The sequence below is a fragment of the Myxocyprinus asiaticus genome, chromosome 8, assembly GCF_019703515.2.
Source record: "Myxocyprinus asiaticus isolate MX2 ecotype Aquarium Trade chromosome 8, UBuf_Myxa_2, whole genome shotgun sequence".
In the NCBI taxonomy this organism is placed as follows: Eukaryota; Metazoa; Chordata; class Actinopteri; order Cypriniformes; family Catostomidae; genus Myxocyprinus; species Myxocyprinus asiaticus.
Window position 1 is genome coordinate 33221902 of NC_059351.1, and position 22424 is coordinate 33244325.

General features: G+C 37.8%; 1 protein-coding gene across 1 annotated transcript in view; it reads right to left on the reverse strand.

Annotated features, from left to right (window-relative positions):
• Positions 1–2294: 2294 nt before the first annotated feature.
• LOC127444754 (LIM domain only protein 7-like) overlaps positions 2295–22424 on the reverse strand; it is a 28711-nt gene continuing 8581 nt past the window's right edge. Inside the window, exons 2-9 of the mRNA XM_051704314.1 lie at positions 16148–16246; positions 15502–15591; positions 14400–14513; positions 12865–12919; positions 12638–12760; positions 11423–11689; positions 8038–8143; positions 2295–2560 (exon numbers count right to left, since the gene is read on the reverse strand). Of these exons, the coding sequence (XP_051560274.1) occupies positions 11526–11689; positions 12638–12760; positions 12865–12919; positions 14400–14513; positions 15502–15591; positions 16148–16246 (645 nt within the window). The 3' untranslated portion in view covers positions 2295–2560; positions 8038–8143; positions 11423–11525. The remainder of the gene's footprint in view (positions 2561–8037; positions 8144–11422; positions 11690–12637; positions 12761–12864; positions 12920–14399; positions 14514–15501; positions 15592–16147; positions 16247–22424) is intronic.

Here is a 22424-nt window from a genome sequence, read left to right on the forward strand (position 1 = left end):
TTGATATTTACAAAGAATGCACCTAATCTGCAGACAGCATCTGGTCCCTGATAGAATGCAGTATTTTACTAAGTTCTTAAATCTTACTTGTGATTTGACTTTGCTGAAAGGGAATGAGACCGTTTTACCAGCTGCACTGAGACCTCTTGAATGATACCAAACATGTATGATCAGAAAACCTTTTACATTACAGAACAGGATAAGTCATAACTTTTATAAGTTTTGGTGACCCTAAAATGACCTGAGGTGAGATATGTAAGAGAGGGGGGCAGATGTGAGTGAGATTTGCATTTTATGGTCCTTAATCAGTAGGGTGTGTTGTCTCAGGTGGAGATACTCTTCTGTGTGAGAGTTTTATGACATTGGTTCTCGCTGAGTTCATCAACTTTTACCAGAAATAGCGCCTTTTAGGCGTAGACATTCTGGTGCCAGCCTTACACAAGTTTGAGACAGCATAAGAATGAGTAAATGATGAGAGAAATATAATTTCTGGGTGAATTATTCCTGTAAATTCTAGGTTGTTTCTCACCTAAACTTATCATTTGCCTTCAGAAGTCTTGGAACATGATGCACAAGTCATTTAGGCTACGTTTACACCGCAGCTGAATGTGACCCAAATCTGATTTTCTGCTCAAATCTGATTTTTTTGTAAGGTTTTTTTTTTTTACATGTAGTCCATCAGTTACAGGTCTGAACAGCCAATGCTTGTTAACAGACCCACATGCATAGAACACTCCCTGAGCATGCGTATCAAACTCTGGCATTTAAAAATTTAATTAGCTGTTTGTTTGTTTTTTTAAGCAGATAGGACACTTAATGCCACACTTAATCTAGTAGTCTGTCAGCAAGTGATGGAAAAAGACCGTCTTGCCGGATATAGTATTTTTAAATAAAGTAATTTGCTTTCATATAGTGCAATTTAATTATCAGTGTATATTACTTGAGCGAAACAAACCATAAAATTGAAGGACAGCAGGAAAAACAGCATAACATATATGTAAGATGAGTTGTCTATAATTAGTTCAGACTTGCAGTTACTTTTGATGCACTTTAAGAAATATAGAAACAGTGTTTTCTGCATGAGTGACATGAGTAGAGCCCTTACATAAATCTTTCTCTGCATCTTTTTATGTGCATATTTTTCTATTTCACAATGAAGGCAGGCTGGAAAAAAATCAGATACGTATCAGATTTATTTCCACATATGAAAGTGGCCCAGATCGGATTTGAAAATGTCAGATTCAAAGTGCTTTTGGCTGTTCACATGGTCATCCAATAAACAGATCTGTGTCACATGCGAGTAAAACAAAAAATCTGATTTGGGCTACTTTGAGCTGCGGTGTGAACAGCCTTTTATGGTATACTTTTGGGTCCTGTTTTAAGTTTTAGGCTCTTAAAAGTCAGGCACCATCCATTGCCATATAGGAGGATCTTTATTAAAAGATCTCCTTTTGTGTTTCACATTAGAAAGTCATACAGGTTATAAAGACATGAAGGTAAATTATGACAATTTTCCTTTTTTAGGTGAACTATTCTTTTAAAATTAAAAGGGGTTAAATAACTTAAGCAGAAATCAAGCTTCTATACGGAGCAATAACCCTTCAGCTTAAGAAATTCTGCTTCATTTCCCTGGCTTACGCTTGATCTGTCTGATAACATGGGTTGAGACTGCAACATGATTTGACTTGTTTTTAACAGCAATATGACATGCAGTGCAGTCTGCAGATCCACATCCCATCAACTTCAAACAGAAAGGTTTAACATGGGGGCTTGAGTGGAACCTTCTCAGGCATTTTGATCTAACTGTTATATGCAGTATCTATGTATTGGCCCATCTGATTGGCAGAGCTCAGTATCTTCTAAACAGAAAAGCAGATCTGTGTGCCATTACGTCCACCTACTGGACATAATAGTTCACAATCCTTACAAATATGACAGCCCAACACCTAAATTAAATACACATTACCACCTTTTAACGCAAGGTAGCGCTTACAAATCCTCTTTTAATCAACATACCAAACAAATTAATCACCATAATCACAATGTGCTTTATACCAATATATAAAGTTTTAGAAAAAAGACATTTATTAGATATGATAAATCTGAGAGAGCAAGGTTTATATTAAAGAAATAAGAGAATATCATGTGTGCCAAATTTAAATTAGTTCTGAGAAAGAAATTACATTTTAAAAAAAAGAACATATAAAACAGATTTTAGGAATCATGAGACACATTAGACATGTTATTACTTGCCACTAATGCCACATGGAATGCACAAGTCTTCTGCATTACTTCATATTACACCTCAATGTGGATGTTAGCCAGTATAGAAACAACCTCAGGGGTTGCAGCAATGATGTGGTGGCCAAAATAACATGTTCTAACATTTCACTATGGAGAAGTCATAGTCTGAGATGAGTCTCAATTTACTGATTGTCAAAGTCTGGTTGAGAGTGAAGCAGTGGATAAGGCCTGTTTGTGGTGGTTAGGTTGTGCCAATAGTTGCAATTCCTGTGGCCGTTTCTGTGGTACACTCCTCTTCAATTTGAAGCAATGCATTCTGGTCATTTGGAGATGGCAGAACAGACAGAGAAAATGCACAGTTTAAATCTTGAGTTAGCGAAGTATCATTCTAACAAACTAAAGCATATTTAAAAACAAGAGCCCTGTATTCATGATACAAAAAGTTGATATCATTATCATATCAGAAACGTTTGTCTACATTCAACATTTTAGGCTGGTGTTTTGTACACACTTTGTGGCCTAGGCCTTGACTGGACTTTGAGATGGGTTTTAAAAGGTGAAGTGTGTAAATTCTCAGCCACTAGTGCCACCAAGCGTAATAATTACTATTTTCAAAAAGGTTTCCCAGAACACTTGCCCTGCCTGCCATTGGTCTGGCAAAAAGATATTTTTAACAAAATGATTAAATGTAAGTACTTTTATAAAATTATAAGCTTCACATTTCTTCCTTGAAACCCTTCAAAAATTGGCCCCATTCACTTCCGTGGTAATCAGTATTATGCCACAAATGCTGTCGATTGAACTTAACTTGTATTGAACCCGGAATATTTCTTTAAAGCATATGGCTATCTGGAGAACATTAAGAATTACAAAGCTAGCCACAATTAAACTATAATCCTTATGTTTTATATATATATATATATATATAAACAGTCAGTATCTGGTGTGGCCACCAGCTGCATTAAGTACTGCAGTGCATCTCCTCCTATTGGACTGCACCAGATTTGCCAGTTCTTGCTGTGAGGTGTTACCCCACTCTTCCACCAAGGCACTTGCAAGTTCCCGGACATTTCTGGGAGGAATGGCCCTAGCTTTCACCCTCCGATCCAACAGGTCCCAGATGTGCTCAATGGGATGTAGATCTGGGCTCTTCGCTGTCCATGGCAGAACACTGACATTCCTGTCTTGCAGGAAATAATGCACAGAACGAGCAGTATGGCTGGTGGCATTGCCATGCTGGAGGGTCATGTCAGGATGAGCCTGCAGGAATGGTACCACACGAGGGAGGATGATGTCTTCACTGTAACGCACAGCGTTGAGATTGCCTGCAATGACAACAAGCTCAGTCCGATGATGCTGTGACACACCGCCCCAGACCATGACGGACCCTCCACCTCCAAATCGATCCCACTCCAGAGTACAGGCCTCGGTGTAACACTCATTCCTTTGACGGTAAACACGAGTCCGACCACCACCCCTGGTGAGACAAAACTGCGACTCGTCAGTTTTTGCCAGTCCTGTCTCGTCCAGCGAAGGTGCATAGGCGACGTTGTTGCCGGTGATGTCTGGTAAGGACCTGCCTTACAACAGGCCTACAAGCCCTCAGTCTAGCTCTCTCTCTCTGCCTACTGCAGACAGTCTGAGCACTGATGGAGAGATTGTGCGTTCCTGGTGTAACTCGTGCAGTTGTTGTTGCCATCCTGTACCTGTCCCGCAGGTGTGATATTCAAATGTACCGATCCTGTGCAGGTGTTGTTACATGTGGTCTGCCACTGCGAGGACGATCAGCTGTCCTTCCTGTCTCCCTGTAGCATTGTCTTAGGCATCTCACAGTACGGACATTGCGATTTATTGCCCTGGTCACATCTGCAGTCCTCATGCCTCCATGCAGCATGTCTAAGGCACATTCACGCAGATGAACAGGGACCCTAGGCATCTTTCTTTTGGTGTTTTTCAGAGTCAGTAGAAAGCTCTCTTTAGTGTCCTAAGTTTTTATAACTGTGACCTTAATTGCATACCATCTGTAAGCTGTTAGTGTCTTAACGACCATTCCACAGGTGCATGTTCATTAATTGTTTATGGTTCATTGAACAAGCATGGCAAACTTTACAGATCTTTATTGTAAAGGGTTTAAGCAAAGTTATTTAGATTTTTACAAAATTATCTTTAAAATACAGTGTCCTGAAAAAGGGACGTTTCTTTTTTTGCTGAGTTAATACACACACACACACACACACACACACACACAAACAACCGGTCAAAAGTTTTTAAACACTTACACATTCTTCATTATAATTATTATCATTATTATTATTTTTTTTTTTTTCACATTTTAGAATAATAGTAAAGTCATCAAAACTATGGAATAACATAAATGGAACTATGGGAATTATGTTGTGACTAAACAAAATCCAAAATAAATCAAAACGGTGTTATATTTTAGCATCTTCAAAGTAGTCACCCTTTGCCTAGATTTTGCAGACTCTTGACATTTTCTCAACCAACTTCTTGAGGTATCACCCTGGGATGCTTTTTAAACAGTATTGAAGGAGTTCCCATCTATGTTGGGCATGTATTGGCTGCTTTTCTTTATTATTTGGTCCAAGTCATCAATTTCAAAAATGTTTTTTTTAAATTAAATTTTAGTTTTATAATGAAATAAATAAATATGGTGGCACAATTATATTTTTGTCTACAAAACTAATTTCAAACATTTAAGCATACGCCTTCAGATCAAAAGATTTTTAAGATCATGAGAAACATTTCAGGCAAGTGTTTCAAAAGTTTTGATCGGTAGTGTATATACACACACCGATCAGCCAAAACATTAAAACCACCTGCCTAATATTGTGTAGGTCCCCCTCGTGCTGCCAAAACAGCACCAACCCGCATCTCAGAATAACATTTTGAGATGCTATTCTTCTCACCACAATTGTACAGAGCGGTTATCTGAGTTACCATAGACTTTGTCAGTTTGAACCAGTCTGGCCATTCTCTGTTGATCTCTCTCATCAACAAGGTGTTTCCATCTGCAGAATTGCCACTTACTGGATGTTTTTTTTGTTTTTGGCAGCATTTGGAGTAAATACTAGAGCAGAGGTGCCCAAACTTTTTCCCATGAAGGGCCAAAAATCAAACTTGATTGAGGGCAGTGAGCCAAAAGTAAATGTTGCATATATCAAACTGTATTCTTTTAAAATTAAATATTAATACAGAAAAACACACATAACTCTAAAAGTAAAATCAAGTGTCCTATACTTGCACAGTGAACATAATTGATTTCAATATTTTTTATGCATGTTGTGTCTCTCATTTGTGAGTCACTTTGGATAAAATGTCTGCTAAACGACTAAATGTAAGCATCTCTTAAAACATGGTTACTGTCTCTTTAAGAACAGTGCATCTCACATTGAACAGACGGTAGTTCTGTGCAGTTTTGGAGAGATGAAGATACAATGGCATGACGTAATACTATCAAGTATAGGATATTGTTTTGTTTTGTGACAAAATATTAAAGATAATTCTTATCATAGACCTAGGCTATACACATTGTCCTGGATTTCACTCAGTATTACCATTTATTGGGTCTGCCAAATGTAATAGGTTTATTGAATTAAACAATGCTGTAAAATTTTTTGAGTAGTTAATGCATATAGCCTACTTTTATTTGACATTAAAACTGTTTGTTGGCGCTGTTTTGACAGCACGAGGGGGACCTACACAATATTAGGCAGGTGGTTTTAATGTTGTGGCTGATCGGTGTGTGTGTGTGTGTGTGTGTGTGTGTGTGTGTGTGTGTATATATATATATATATATATATATATATATATATATATATATATATATATATATACACATATATACACACACATACACACACACACACACACACACACACACTCACTAGCGCAAAAAAATAATAATAATATTTTTGCTTTTAATGGTCTTTACCACAAATAAAGGGTCAGGAAATTAGCAAGAATTGAAATAATAAAGTAAATTAGTATGGGATAGTTTTTCCCTTTGATCTCTTTAAATATTTAAGCCTTGTGGACTTGCGGACAGCTTTTTCAGAAAGAAGAGTCAATATTGTTCCACTCAATGTTTATGGCTTCAAACATTTGAGTAGCTGAAAAATGTTTCCCATTCAAATTTGGACTCTGACCAGGCCAAATCATGAGCCTGATGGCCTTGTTCTCAAGCCACTTCTTGGTGGACTTTGCAGTTTCAGCAGGAGCATTATCTTGTTGAAAGATAACATCTGATTGTTCCTCTTTAAGAAAACAACTTTTCAGCTGTGGGAAGCATGCCTTTCTGCAATATTCTCCTGTACTCCAATGCATTAATTTACTTTTCACAGTGAAGCAGCTCACCAGTCCCAGCAGCTGAAAAGGCTCCTCACAACATGACACCTCTTCCTCCATGCTTCATTGTGGTACAGATGCATTCATTACTGTATTTCTCAACAGATATTCAAAGACACCTCTCTGAAGCATCACCATGCAACTCAGATCGTGATTCCTCACTCCACACAACTCTGCGGAACCACTCCGAATAAAACTTTCCATATTCTGCCAAAAACTTCATTCTGTCTTTGATGTTTTTCTGAGACAGCAATGGCTTTTTAAAACACCTTCTAGACACAAAACCAGCATTAGATAACCTTATGGTTATTGTTCTTCTTGAAAGAGTCTTGTTTTCTGAGGTCTTTAATCCTGCTGTCAGTTTTTGTCATTTTTTTTTTTTTTTTCTCTGTCTTTGAGAACTGTAAATTTCAGCAGGTGGTCATCCCTGCATGAAGAGGTTTTGGGCCTTCCAGATCCTTTTTTTCTGGCAACATCACCTGTTGTTTCAAAGTGTTGACCTATTCTCTTAATAGCTGATGGTGAAATGGGGATTTTCTCTGCCTTTAGGGCCTTGTAAACTTCATAATAGCTACAGTTGGCCTGATGCAGACCAGCTATGTGATTTCTGACAGCAACCCCTGCATGATATTTAGCTTTTTTTTTAGAGCATATTTTCTCACTCCTTTACCTTACACTGCATATTGTAGATCTCTCCCTGCTTTATCATTCCTGGTTCCATTTATGAGTTTGTAATCAGGCCTTTGAACTAATAACTTAATCTTTAAAAAAATAAAAACACATCCCAGCAGATATTTTTGGAAAATTTTGTAAATTTTGTTATTTTAATCATTATCATGATTTTACCTCTGCATACAAGAAGACTATATAAGTGAATTTCCCTGTTTCCAGCTTTTTCCCCAAACAGTTCACTGCAGCAAAAGTTAATGAGCAAATGGTGGCACAGAAGTGCACCAGGAGTGCATTAGTTTAATTCTTATTAATTTCCTGACCAATGATTTGTTGTGGAGACCATTAAAAGCTTAATGTTTTGACATTTTTTATATATTTCAATTTTGTCATACTATAAAACAGTTAAATCCAGTTCACTACTTTGATAGCAAGCAGCAATTCAAGAGTGCTGATATTTAGTGTAACAGCACTAAATCAGTTAGTATGCATGCTGCATGGTGACACAACAGGCTTTCCTTCAAAAACTAACAAAATAACTGCTCATGTTAAAACTGCAAGTTACTTGAAATAAATAACTTTGTTTATTGAACTGAACTGTACGAAAAAGCAATGTCACACTCACATCCATGCTGCAGTACTGAATACTAGTCTGTCGCCTCACACCAATGACTGAATCACAGCCATGCTGATATTCAGAACAGCAGCACTATTTGTTGAATTATATTTCATAATTATGACATGGTAGTTGTTACTTACCTCTGAGTCTACTGTAGCAGGTGTTACAGAAGAGCTGTCAGTGTTGGACTCTGACCTGAGCTCCGGACTCCGCTCTTCTTCCAAGGTCAGTCCTGCAGCAGACACACTGCAAGGACAATCAGAAACAATGAGTATGCAAACATGTCATAACCTTAATGAAAGGCTAAACAGCTGATTAAGATCAGAGGCTATAACCCTTATGTTTCCATGACTCCAAGCAGAGTGGCAAATAAGCAAATCCCATGATCAGCCAAAATGACAACTGATTCAAGGCAGATCCTCCACCATAGCTTTTTGAAAAGTTGTTTGTTTGTGTTAGAGAAGGCTGGTGAAAGTGATGTTGATGCCCTATGCCACAGTGAAGAAACAGGCAGCTATATCAAACAAAACAAAGCCTGCAACTGAGCTGTCATCCTTGCAGGAGTCAAAAAGGGACAAACATAATTGTAAGGTAAGGAAGAGACCAAAGACCCAAGCATATATATTTTTGTGATTGGAACAGGCTGTGTGATCAGTGACTGGCAGGGTCCCTGTGATGGATAGGTCAGGTAAGCCTTTCATTGGCTGTGCTCTGGTTAGCAAGAAGGTGCATTTTTAGAGTTGAGTTCTAAGAGTTTATTTGCAATGAGGCAATCAGAAAACAGGCTGGATTTTGTTTTGCATTACAATTTGCCATTCACTGAAGCAAACAGCACTCTGTTATAAAATTAGAATGAATCAATTTCTAAATCAGAGCCAGAGATCAATCAGAATCCTGCTATCTCTAGTATTCATGCATCATTGTAATGTTGAATCAAAGCATTAGGGGAGAGTGGGGTAAGATGGGCTGGTGGGTAAGTTGACCCACCCCATGTATCTAGGCAACTGTACATATTTTAAGTCATGTGACCAGGATCTATCCATCATTTCTATCTGGCTGTGAAGAGAAGAGGCACATAGGAAAAGAGGCAAGTGTGTTTTCATAGAAAAAGTGTTTTTTGCTGGCCAAAGTAAAAAAAATGTACAATTGAGGTTTTCTGATTGTTGTGCCAAAGCAATTTTATTTAGGTACAAAATGACATATGCTGTATGACACATTTACTGTAGGCTCTGCTTTGATCTAAATCATTCCATCATTTACATTATCAATAACAATTATTAGTGTTAAAGGAAACAAGAGTAAAAGTAGGAGATTATAATTGAAGGTGCACTCAGTAATTTTTTCCTCATTAAAAAAGGTTTTACTTCTAAAGAAATTAATGGTAATTTTGAAACATATGTATAAAATCACAAACACTTACATGAGATGAAGACTCCAGTCACATCAGTAACATTATAAAAGCTGTTTAAATCTACATGGAGAGGGTCTCCTCATGGGGGATGCCATGTTATGATCGCATGACCAGTCGAATATTATTTGCTTAATCTCAGAAGCCACCCTGTTATTGGATACATTCTCTCATGGATTAAATTAATAATGACTAACTGTTGAGTACTAAATTTCTACAAATGGCATCTGTGACTGAAAACTATTGATTTTGAATGATGCTGTACCCACGCCACTAGGTGTCACTGTAAGTCCAAGATGAAACAAGCAACAAAATTTACTGAGTGGACATTTAGTAAATAAATAGATTATAGATTAGAAATTATAGATACAAAATAATTTGTGGAATTTCATCCAGTGTATCACTGGAAAACTTCCACTGGTCAACTTACCCCCAGATGGCTCATCTAACAGACTGACCAGGAGCAGCTTGCCCCTAACCTGGGACAAGTTGGCCCAATGGATTTTTTTAAAGGTCATATGTTTCTGGCTTTCTGTCACAGGCTAATTTTTATAATATTAAGTGATAGCAGTCACCTTGAAATAAAGGTAGCTCTATTCCTTTTACCTCTGTCTAATTTTTCCTAGTATAGGAGACAACAAATGTAAAAATTGGCTCATCTTGCCCCACTCTCCCCTACTCACCCTCATGTCATTCCAAACTCATATAACTTACTTTCTTCTGTGGAACGCAAAAGGAGAAATTCTGAAGAACTTTGACGCTGCTCTTTTTGCCATACAATGCAAGTAAATGGGGACTGAGACTGTCAGTCTCTGACTTACATCTCCTTTTGTGTTCCATAGAAGAAAAAATAAGACAAAGGTTTGGAACAAATTACAGATTTTTTTGTTTCATCCCTTTAAATCTAAAAATCTAAATCTAAACCATTTCTAATTTGTCCATCATATTTGATCTGCTTGTAAGCACAGCTGGTATTCTGATTGCCTACATCAAAATACAAGGAATTCATCGACATTAGTTGGGTAATAATCTCCTGTTGTTCCCAAATGATGAATGTTAGAAACCCAGGTGAAACAGATCCAGGAGGGCCCTCTAGCTCTGTTTCAGGTGACCTTCAGTCTCACCTTGAAGCAAGCAATGTGAAAACAGAGCTCCTGGGAGTCGACGACCATGGCAGCTCTCTTCCCCAGAGGCTGTTCACACCTCGAGCACATCCACCTGCCACTGACCAGGCACCACATGCCAGTGTCAGAGATCAAAGTCAGACAGAAGACAGCATTGCTCTGCCCTTGCCATGATTTCACTACATGTAACGGGAGAGGCCGGTGGCAGACGTGACAGCACAGAAAGGTCCTGGCATAGGATATGATCGAAATAGCATACTGCTGTACTTCAACTACTTTTTGCAATATGCATAAGTATTGCACAGTATGTGAACTTTCAGTATGCATGGAATACCCTACTGACCAATTACATTTGCCAAAATGTGCAAATTACAACCAGAGCACACTGTGTGGGATACTGTACCCACACTCTGCATTGTGAAATGTGTCAGGAGGAGTGGAAAACGTGCATCCAATGTATCAAAAGAACTGGAAGGAATATCAATTGCGATATTTAGCATCAACTTGAGTCTTTTATTTGATCGCAGATCCAAAGGTGAAGATATTTTTTTTACAAAAATAAATAAAAACAGAGAAACATGTATTTTCAGAATTATAACTGAACTCCAATTGCTGCATGTAACATGAAACTTACAGACATGGGACTACAATGTACCATACTACTGTCTGAATCATTTACCATTAAATATTGTGTACTGTTTCACTTACTATTTAAAAAAAGCATTATACACTATGCATTGTGCAGTAAGCAGTATGCTATTTCCATTCCGAACTCAGCCAGTAATTGCTAAAATACCTGTTAAAGATCAGGTATAGTGAGATCCTTCTTTAGAAAAGAGAGCAGCACATAATTAAATTGGGCAGTGTTTAAACTGTATATCTAATACATTAACATACAGTAATGCTTTGATTGGTAATTTATGTCACTAAAGACATAAGGCACAAAATCATTATGAATCACTGCGCTTAAATTTAGCTAAAACTATTCCATACCTGCCACGCTTCTGAGTGTTGGAACATGACTCTGGGACTGACGGCTCTGTGGAAGCTGTGATTGGTGGAGCTAGAGAGTTGGAGGCAAAAAAGGAGCTCTGTTTCAGACCAGTAGAGAAGATGGCTGAGCCAGGGCCCAGGCTGCTGCATCCACTTTTGTATGTGCCAGTGCTGCCCACAGCAGAGTGAGGTCTGCTTGCCATACTTGAAATGTAAGGCTGCCTGGACCAAGAGTTGCTTGTGTGTATGTTGTCCAGAGATTCATATCTGTAATGGAGAGGCACAGATTCAGATATTAAACACTCACTTTGCACTTAAAGGTGAATGTGTTCTGGTTCAGTGTTATGCCATAGTGAAATACAGGAAATCGTTTGTGAACTTTTGAAATGGCTGTCAAGGAAAATTTCAAATAGTTCTTATTACATGGCTCTTTAGAACAAGGGTTTTCAAACTGGGGTCCGGGGACATTATTACCATTTCATTCTGAAATCTTTAGTCTACTCATGATTATTTTATTGTATTGTCAGGCAGAGTTAGAAATAAAAACAGAAAAAAAAAAAAAAGAAAAACAAAATGAGCATATTTCAGCATATATCTTGATTGTAAGAAATAAGGGTTGTAATTATCTATACTATAAGTTGCTATAAAACAATATGTATTGTATACTCTTACCAATTAATTTATCTAGCTTTTCCAGATAATATTTTAATAATTAATTTTTGCTTTAGTTCAATGACAGTATAAAAGCCAATTATTTAATTTTCAAAACAAGAAGTCTTTATAATATCATGTTTACTCTTTTCCTCATACAGGGGTTTCCTAACAAACGGATTATTAAATTTAGGGGTCCTTAGCATCAAAAAGTTTAAAAACCCCTGCTCTAGAATACTTGAATCGGATTGGTCTATTCCAGCATTCTGTGGTCAAATATTTTTGTATAATGACCACTAAAATGCATATTTGACCATTGTCCCAGGCAATCAATATCCTACACTGTGCTAGTTTTATGTCTCTCGTAGCACTCCGTGGTCTCTTTCAACTCGCATAATAAAATAGCTGAAATTCCATTTATTTTCATGGATTTACTTGTTATATATTATTGCTGAAGCAATGCAAACATTTCTACAGAAGTAGTAGAATCTTAACAGTAGAAAGGCAAAGAAAAACTTCTGATTGATGTTTCCAATGTGATGGGCTCTTTGTTGATGCTGGTACCATGCTGGCGGATCCAGCTGCTGTCTGTGAGGAGCTGCGTCCTCTTCCTAATTTCCTCCAAGATCTGCAGGCGTTCCTGTTCTGCCTGTGACAGCCGCCCCTTCTTCTTACCACTCCCTGCGGCTAATGAAGGGAAATGTCAGAGAAAATTACTTTAAGGAAAAGAGTGGTACCTGGTATAGCTCATTGAAACTCATAACAATAACCAAAACAAAAAGCATTCAGACCTTTTGCATCTTGTTTGTGAAGGCCTTCAAGAGTGAGGTTGACTTTGACTTTGTCCTATACAAAATAAAGAAATCGATAAATAAACAGTAATAAAAAAACAGTGGCACTCCAAGCCACGCATTTAAAGTGAAGTGTGTAATTTCTGCACCACAATTGGCAGCAAACACGTTTTCAAAAAAATCCCACCACCCCTTCCACCCTGCCATATATGTAAAATATTTATACAAAATATGTATAATTGTTTGCCAAACAGATGGCACTGCCCCAAAATCATGTCACTGTTTGAGCCAAATGGTAACATTTTGGATCACTCAAAAAACAGAAATGTTTTAAAAGCAGCACGTTCTGTGTTCAATGTTTGTAATTCAGCCTTTCTTGTTAGTCTCTTGAACTTACACACTTCACCTTTAAGATACTGGAAGAAGACACCAAAATGTATAACATCTTCCTTCACGCCACAGTAGTAGTTAAAAAAAAAAAATAAATAAATAAATAAATAAAAAAATGGCCCCCAAAAGCAAACTGACCTGTCTGAAACCATAAGCTTGGCAAACCCATAGGACTCCTCTGACCTGAAGCAGCACAGAGTAAGCAACAGAAGCAGCAGACAGACACATACACTAGCAATGAGCAAAGCTGCAGAAAGATTTACATGTACTTGGACCATATACAACTCCACACTCGATAGCAGATTATGACAATACTATTTCAGACTAGATTCTGAAATGAACACTACATAATGATGGATACTTTTTGCATTAAAGGAATAGTTCACCCTACAATGAATCATTATTTACTCACCCTCATGTCATCCTAGATGTGTATGACTTTCTTTCTTCTGCAGAACACAAAAGAAGATTTTCAGAAAAATATTTCAGCTCTGTAGGTCCATACAATGCAAGTGAATGGGTGCCAACATTTTGACACTCAAAAAAGCACATAAAGGCATCAAAGTAATCCATACGACTCCAGTGTTTTAATCTTCAGAAGTGATATGATAGTTGTGTGTGAGAAGCAGATCAATATTTAAGTCCTTTTTGCTTGAAATTCTTCTCACTGCCTATTAGGGGGCAATATGCATGAACAATGTGAATCACCAAAAACACAAGAAGAATGTGAAAGTGATCAATGTCTTCAGAAGTGATATGACAGGTGTGTGTGAGACACACAGATTTAACCACTGGAGTCTTATGGATTACTTCTATGCTGACTTGTGTGATTTTTGGAGCTTCAACATTTTGGTACCCATTCACTTGCATTGTATGGACCAAAAGAGTGGAGAAATTCTTCTAAAAATCTTCATTTGTGTTCAGCAGATGAAAGAAAGTCACACATCTGGAATGGCATAAGGGTGAGTAAATGATGAGAGAATTTTCATTTTTGGGTGAACTATTCCTTTAACAGCATAAAATAGCTGCAGCTTATTTTCTTACCACCGATTCTTTGTGGTTGAATCACACTCTGTTTCTGCCTTCTGTGAATGGTGTCTAGCTGCTATTTGCTCAGCGGTCTGTCAGTTCTGTGTTATCCCTACCTTCTCTATATGCTGATTGGGTGCCACTGAAGTGGGAGCAGTAGATTGTTTGAAGGGAGGTGGAATATAAGGCGTGGCATTTCCATTGGACAGCACATCAGGGGTTTTCTGCTCCTAATTCTCGCAGGAGGAAAATGACAAAAAAGCATTGTTATTCTATTTACCATTTATAATGGCTGCTGAGAGTTAAAGCAATAGAACCACTGTCTACAGTGATGGTACATCAAAGACAAGACAAAACAAAGTCTAAAAGTATGACACGGTGTCTTAACCAAGAGTGACACAATTAATCGACATGTGATAAAACCAGTATATTAAACTTCCAATATGCTCTAAATGGCAGCGATTAAGCAGTGTGGACAGACAAATTACACGTAACTAGAAATGTTCTGTATCATGCCTGGTGAAAACAGTATAAAATGTAATACGTTTTACACATTTACATATTCAGATGGCGTGTAAATAAAAGACATAGTGATGCTTGTTTGTTTGTTTTTAAGGTCATGCAAAAAAAAAAAAAGAAAAAAAAGAATAATAATGCAAGGGTGTCAGCAGAACTGAACGAATTTAGCTGCGGACTAGAAATACCACAGTCCAATAAATTTAGTTTGACAGATAATAATAGGCTCTGGCATGTCACATTTCTGTCACGTCACAATCTTCCCCTGATAGCAAAAAATGTTGTGCAAGTCTTGAATAGCCTATCAGTTGAGTGTAGATGACTTAGTGCAATTGATAATTAAAATGGAAAAAACATCTTTTCCCAATATCAGGGTTGATTTTATGCAATTTATTTGTTAATTTTTGATATTACTCTGATGGCCACTTGCTGTAGACATATTGATGATAGGTTTCAGATCGTGGATGGTATAGAGTACTTTGAGTTCTGTACATAATGCTTTTTTGGCAGCGTTATCTGCTTGCTCATTTCCAGAGATGTTAACATTTTGAGCTACAAAGGTCGACGGTTTGATTACATTTTTTACAATTGTTGGGTGATCCTTTTCATAGGTTCCGGTGCTTCAAGACATGATTTTGAATAGAAAGACAGAGTGAAGACAATAATCCCAGGTCTCTTTTAAATTCTGATCATCCTTCTGACCTCAGGAACCCTGTGCTCCTCTCCATAGACCTCCTGCTGAGCTCTTCTCCACTCCTCCTCCAACTTCTCCTGATCATGACGGTACTTCTCCTGAAATACACCAATGCAAACATATATACACAGAAACAAACTTGTCTCTGATTTGCCCTTAACGTATTTCCAATCCAGGCACAATTTCGGGCCAATATCACCGTGCAGCATGACATTTTTAAATAATTAAAATAAATGATGACTATTCAATTTTTTGCAAGTTCTTTGAGACAAAATATAAATATATTTATGATTATTTTAATGTCTGTTTTAATGTACCATGATCACATTTAATTACAGAAAACTAATTAAATGATAATAAAAAAAAAATCTTAATTATGCCTTATTTTTTCACAAAACGTACATCTTAATTAAAAACATGTCTTTGCAATGGATGAGTTAGACTGGATTGAGAAGGAAAACCAACCAACAAGTGCCCAGCATACATAGGAACTTCTTCAATATGATTTAAAAGCATCCCATTTTGGTTGAGAGAATGCAGAGCTGTAATCTATTGCAAAACAGTCCAAACTAGTACTGTATATATTTAATGCTCCATGCATGTTGTTTGCATGTAAAATAAACACTGTTATGGTAAAGAAATGGTTGGTGGTACCTGCAGAAGGCGCTCTTGCTCCATTTGCCATTTCTCCTGCCGCCTCCTCTCCTCTTCATGATCCCATGACCAGCCAGAGGTGGCACTGATGGAGGGAATCTACAGCTGTTACCAGAAAAAGAAAACATAGTATAATATGAATGGATCCAAAACAATTGTTAAAGACTAATTACACTGTGTAACAATTTTTATTTTTTATTTTTTTTCCTGGGTAGTAAGTGTTATTTCCTAATTGCTTATGCCTCAAAAGTATAGAAAATGGCTATTATTCCCCACAAACTTTGCTTTTGTGACCAGGACAGTGATATTTTGAAATTTACCTATTTCCAATGAGAAAATTGGTGAATTTGTGTCTTTTCATTCACATAAAGTCAGAAGAAAAAAATAACAAATGAATCCAAATTAACATGTATTTATACTAAGTAATATTCAAAGCCATGCTGGTCCATAATGGTAACAAGTACCTGTCTCTTCCCCTGGCTAACTCGCTGCACCTCAAAGAGGATTACAACAGTATCAAGACTAGGGATGCACCAATACCACTTTTTCTCTTCCGATCCGATTCCGATACTGGAAATCTCAGTATCGGCCGATACCAATCCCGATCCGATACCAGTGTTGTTATTTTGCATAATCAGTTTAGAATATCTTTACATTATTGTGTGGAACTAATTGGGTGTACTCTTTAATATGTAAAGAAACACAAACCTCTAACTACACATTATTTCAATATAAATGTGTAGCTTATTAAGAAAACATTTATTGTTAACCAGTATACTGGATAATGTAGCAGAAAAATTAACAGTAATTCCAGTTTAAGTCATCAGTAGAAAAGAAGCCTTTTTTTTTTTTCAACTTGTATCTGGACTTTAAAGGATTCAGATCTCTTATTTGTTCAATTTAGTTGTAAGACATCAGTCCAATTTTCATTCACACAGTTATTTTATTTTTGAACCCATTCAACTTAAATATTATAATCATTTGTAAACAAATGATAATAATAATAATAATAATAATAATAATAATAATAATATAATATAGCTGCAAGCAGCGATACCGGGGGCAAGCCAATTATCGGCACCATGTTTTTGGTTAGAGTCCGATGAACAGTGTATGAGTAGTTAGAAAAAGTAACCTTTCAATCATTAAAAATCTTAGAATATCTTAGAATTTTGTCCAGTATGTAGTGCTGTTCTGAAACTGCTCAGGTAGTATCTGGGCATGATGGTTATCATGCAGGAAAGCGTTCAAGAGTTATAAGCCAAAATAGCAATTTTTCTATCTCCTGACCAGTAGGGGGCAGTGTGACAAAACGTTGCAGATAACCTCAGGGTCTAATGGTGGTGACACGTACCAAGTTTTGTCCCAATCCCTCAAAGCGTTGCAGAGATACAGCCTCAAGTTCAATTTTACACATTCTGTCAAATTCGTTGCAGTGCCATTCGAAAACAGTATGGTTTATCAAAATTCTGTGAATAACCTTTGGTCGGGAGTGCCTCTAGATGATGCAGGCCAATTTTCGTGCAAATCGGACAAAACACCTAGAACGAGTTTGAAAAAGAAAGTTTTTCAGAAAATTCAAAATGCTGGACAAATTTTCACGATGGAAAATGACGTCATAGGGTGCAAACGAATCGTCTTGAACCAAGGACTCACGGTTCAAAAGTTATTAACATAAATGTGAGTGCAAATCTGGGCAGTTGGTGGCGCTAGAGGGTTTGAGGTAGAGACGGCAAATTTGCTGTGATAACAGATCAGACTATCCTCTATCTGTATGCAAAATTTCATAACTTTCCCACAAGCAGTTCTATGGGCTGCCATAGACTCAAGAGCGGAAGAAGCGGAAGAATAATAATAATTCGGGGCTTGACCCCTAATTATAATAGTAATATATAGTAATATATCTCAATCGTGCACCTTTTGTCACGGATCCACCAGTCTCTCTCTCTCTCTCTCTTTCTTCCTCACAGCTGTCACAGTGCTCACTCTCCCCTGAGTTCTGATTACACGCACCTGCATATCATCAGTGGCTAATCAAGAACTGCATATATACCCCGCTTTCACACACACCCTTTGTCTGTTCTCATTGATAGTATCTCTGAGACTCCAGACCTTTCTACTATGCCAAACACACCTGTGTCTTCATTATTGCCTGCAAGTATCATAAGACTGTTGTGAGTTATCTGTTCATTGTGTCTATACCCTGTCTGGATATTACTCACCTGCTGTTTGCCACTCTGCTCAACTGGATTTAATCACAATGTTTACATCACTGTTTCAATCATCTGTTCAATAAACCCTGCTACTGAGTTCATATCTCTGCCTCCATGAGTCTCTCCGTGACACCTTTAACTATTAAACACTCACGCTTTTATTTTGACATTCTGAACTCTCCAGAAAGTCCTGTATGTGTCTTCAGTTTATTACAATGTTCAGAGGAAGAACTGATGCCAACTCCAACCATAAGACATGGGATACTTCATATGCCATAGCCTGAACCTTGGACTTAGGATAGACCTCACCGAAATTACCGGCCAGGTTGAACTGCGATGCACCTAATTGATCTCTGCCTGCATCACCTCGGTCTAATGATGGACTACACTCTTGAAATAGAATATATAGACTATCAATTAATTGCCAACAAAACCCTTCATCAGCCAACTAACAAGGACAATTGCATCTATGTGAACTTCTGCAGTTAATCCAGGATTGACTTCAAAGACATTAGTCATTAATCTTAGAGTTCATACAAAATCTTTGTTTTAAACACTGACCCTTAACACTTACTTAGTTTAATAATTTTAAACCATGACTTGCACTATACATAAGTAATATTGGCATTATATTCATGATGTTAGCCAGAGGGGAACTGGCCCCCACAGTGAGTCTGGTTTCTCCCAAGGTTATTTTTCTCCATTAACCAACATTTTATGGAATTTTGTGTTCCTTGCCACAGTCGCCTTCGGCTTGCTCACTGGGGTTCTAAATACAGTTATTGAATTTCTTATTTTTAAACAATTCACAATCATATTTTATCAAACTACACAATGATGACTCTAAGACATTATAGATATTACAGTTTTATCTTCTGTTAATGCCTGGTCTTCTGTAAAGCTGCTTTGAAACGATGTGTGTTGTGAAAGGCACTATACAAATAAAAATGACTTGACTTGACAACGAATGCCCATGGTTTTGAAATTAAATATTCTTTATCTTATGTGCTGTTCTAATCTAATCTAGAACTTTCAAGAGCCACATCCACACTAATAAATTTTCAGTTGAAAATTCAGTTTTCCATTGAAAATTCCTTAAGATCGTTCACTAAGTCTTCATTTTTGGTAGAGGAAAACGCTGTTCCTGTGTGGATGAGAGGCATAAACATAGCAAAATTAATGCATTTTCAAACATATTAGTGTGGACGTGGCCTATAACTTTCTAGAATAGCATAGAACAGAATTATGAGTATAGGTAAGTGTATCAATAATCAGGCTCTTCATGTAGGTTAGTGTGTCGAGTTAATGAAATTCTAGGGAAGGAGATCAGCCTGAGCCTTTCGATAACTCCACATGACAAAAAGGATCTGTGGATTCAGAACTAAGTAGTCTTTATCTCTTCTATACAATGATTTACACGAAAGCTGATATAATGGAGATGCGCTTTTCGTTTAGTTTTCATGCACATATAGCTGCCCTGGCCAGTCTTGGTAAAAACACTCTTCACAGATGAACACAACAGCTTTTCTTCTTTCATAGTATAATCATTTACTCAGGATTAGACTGCCTATAGTACTTGTTCCAAGTAGGGCTGGGCAATAGGACGATATAGTCGGCTATTGACGATATCTTGCAAATATGCCGATGCCGATTTGCGACACTCATTGACAGACGATGATCGACAATATCGGGAAATGGCAAAACCATGGATCTGGGAAGTCGCCAAATATATTAATCAGTAGCCCTGGGTGTGAAACTAACTCCCGCCACCTGTCAAATGCAACAAGGCTGAATCCCGTTCATGAGCTCCTCGTCCAAACGTATTTCATGCACACGTAATTTTTCTCATCTACCTGCAACAGGCGGACGACCTGTAAGACATCTCGGAGTGACACATGACAAGAAATGCTGTTAGACACAAAGACATACGCTTGAAGAACATTCAAAAGAAAAGCCGCAAATGCCTGTGTCTGATTCGCTGTTTGTTCAGAGGCGTGTAGCGTGAGCTGGAACAGGTCTCGTGTCAGGTGGCACACGTGCATGTGAAGAGTGTCGGGCCTCATGTATTCAGATAGAAGACAAAGGCAGGCCTAACACAGTCGTAAAGCCTGACTGAGGCCCACACACAAAGTCATAAATCTTACTGATAAAAACCACGCCAAAATCAAACAAAGGGAGTCCAAAACAGACTACAAATCCCATGAAGCCTTGCTCACTAAAGGATCGAACTCTCAAATCCTATTGGATGAGGCACACGACAGAACGCCCCTCAACCATGACGTCATCAGGAGTAGAAATACCTCTGAGATCCTTCTGGGCATTGCTTCCAGCAACATGCTTGCTGTGTGTAGACGTAGCTCATCGCTGCTCTCAGGTGTAGCCTTGTGGCACAAGGAAATAACGTACGACTTGAAACTTTGGCCATACAATCTCCATCTCGCTGGATGAGCTGAGATTACTCTGTGTTCCACCAAACACTTTATCGGATCCGAAGGAGACCGCCGAGCAATCCACATCATCATCTGTTTGCCTGCAGAAATAAAGAAAGAAGATTTCTCTTCCCTCTTCAACCAAGTCGACGTCGCTGATTTCTCCACCAGCCCGCCGAGAATCAGCAGCCATACCACCCGCCGACAGAGCGAGGAAACGGCCTCCCGTCATCACCCGAGCCTCGAGGAAAGGAGTCAGAGTCAAACGACGGATGAACACACATTTCATCATGCGATTCAAGTAAGAAGTTTACATCTGGGCAAAGATAAAATATTATAGTGTGTTATTCTTATGTATCAAGGTTATTGTTTGTACAGTTTACGGACCGCAGAGTCCACTCATTGCTGCTAATAATACTGAAGGTATTACTGTAACGTACTGTTATCATGAATGAGATATTTGCTGTGTTGTAGTCCAACCACGTTGGACTGTTGTGTATTTCCGCCATCGCGGGTGAGAACAGTACACTGAGTTTATCCATTAAAGAAGACCGCGGGACGGTTTACTAATCATGTCACTGTTTAGTTTGTAGTTGTGAGTCGGAAGTTTATTGACTGCATTGTATTGATTATTAATTGATATTACTGCATCAATAAACTGTTATATTTCAGAGAGTAAGTGTTTTGGTTTGTTTTGCATACACCTGTGTCAAAGGCTGGCAGGGGATGTCAGTGCTCGGATTCAAGCCTTCATTGTTTCTTTTTGAGGGTCGATGTTCTCCGGACGTCGACTTTCCTAAGAGAACAATCTAATATTGAGACTGTTATACTGTCTGGTTATTAGTCCCTGATTCCAGGGTGGTGTCCCGGCGATATTAATCCTTGTTAATATTCTATTGATTTTGATAATTGATAATTATCTTTGATGATTGTTGAATTTGAAGGATCAATAAGCTAGTGTTAATTCTAATCAATGTTTCATTGATTTTAATAATTAATGATTATCTATGATAATTAATATTCTGTTGAATTTGATAATTGATGGTTATCTTTGATGATTGTTCATTTAAAGGATTAAAAAGCTAACACTGATTCTCATCAATGTTCTATTGATTTTGATAATTATCTTTGATAATTATTTGGCTAATAACCAAACCCGCTCCTGAACGTAGCACACGACATTAATGGTGCCCCATGTGAGGCTTTAATGAGTTAGATTTTATTATTTAATTTATAACGCGCTATGTCTCCGTGACAATGCGCTCAACAAGCCACATGATAAGATGCGCGGGTTGGCGGTCTCACACGCGGAGGCAGCTGGGATTCGTCCTCCGCCACCCAGATTGAGGCAAATCACTATGCGACCACGAGGACTTAAAAGTGCATTGGGAATTGGGCATTCCAAATTGGGTGAAAATAAATAAATAAATAAATAAATAATTCTGATAGTAACACTGATCTAAACAACCAGTAGCACCTACAAGAGTCTTCACTTTTTTCAGTTTCATTTGTCTGAAAACTGTTTGCATGAAAAATGTCGTCTATGAGAATGCTGCAAATGATCTCTGATCATCTCAGGAGGTGCTGCGAATTTAGTTCGCTTTAATTTCACTGAGAAGTTCGTGCTTACACATT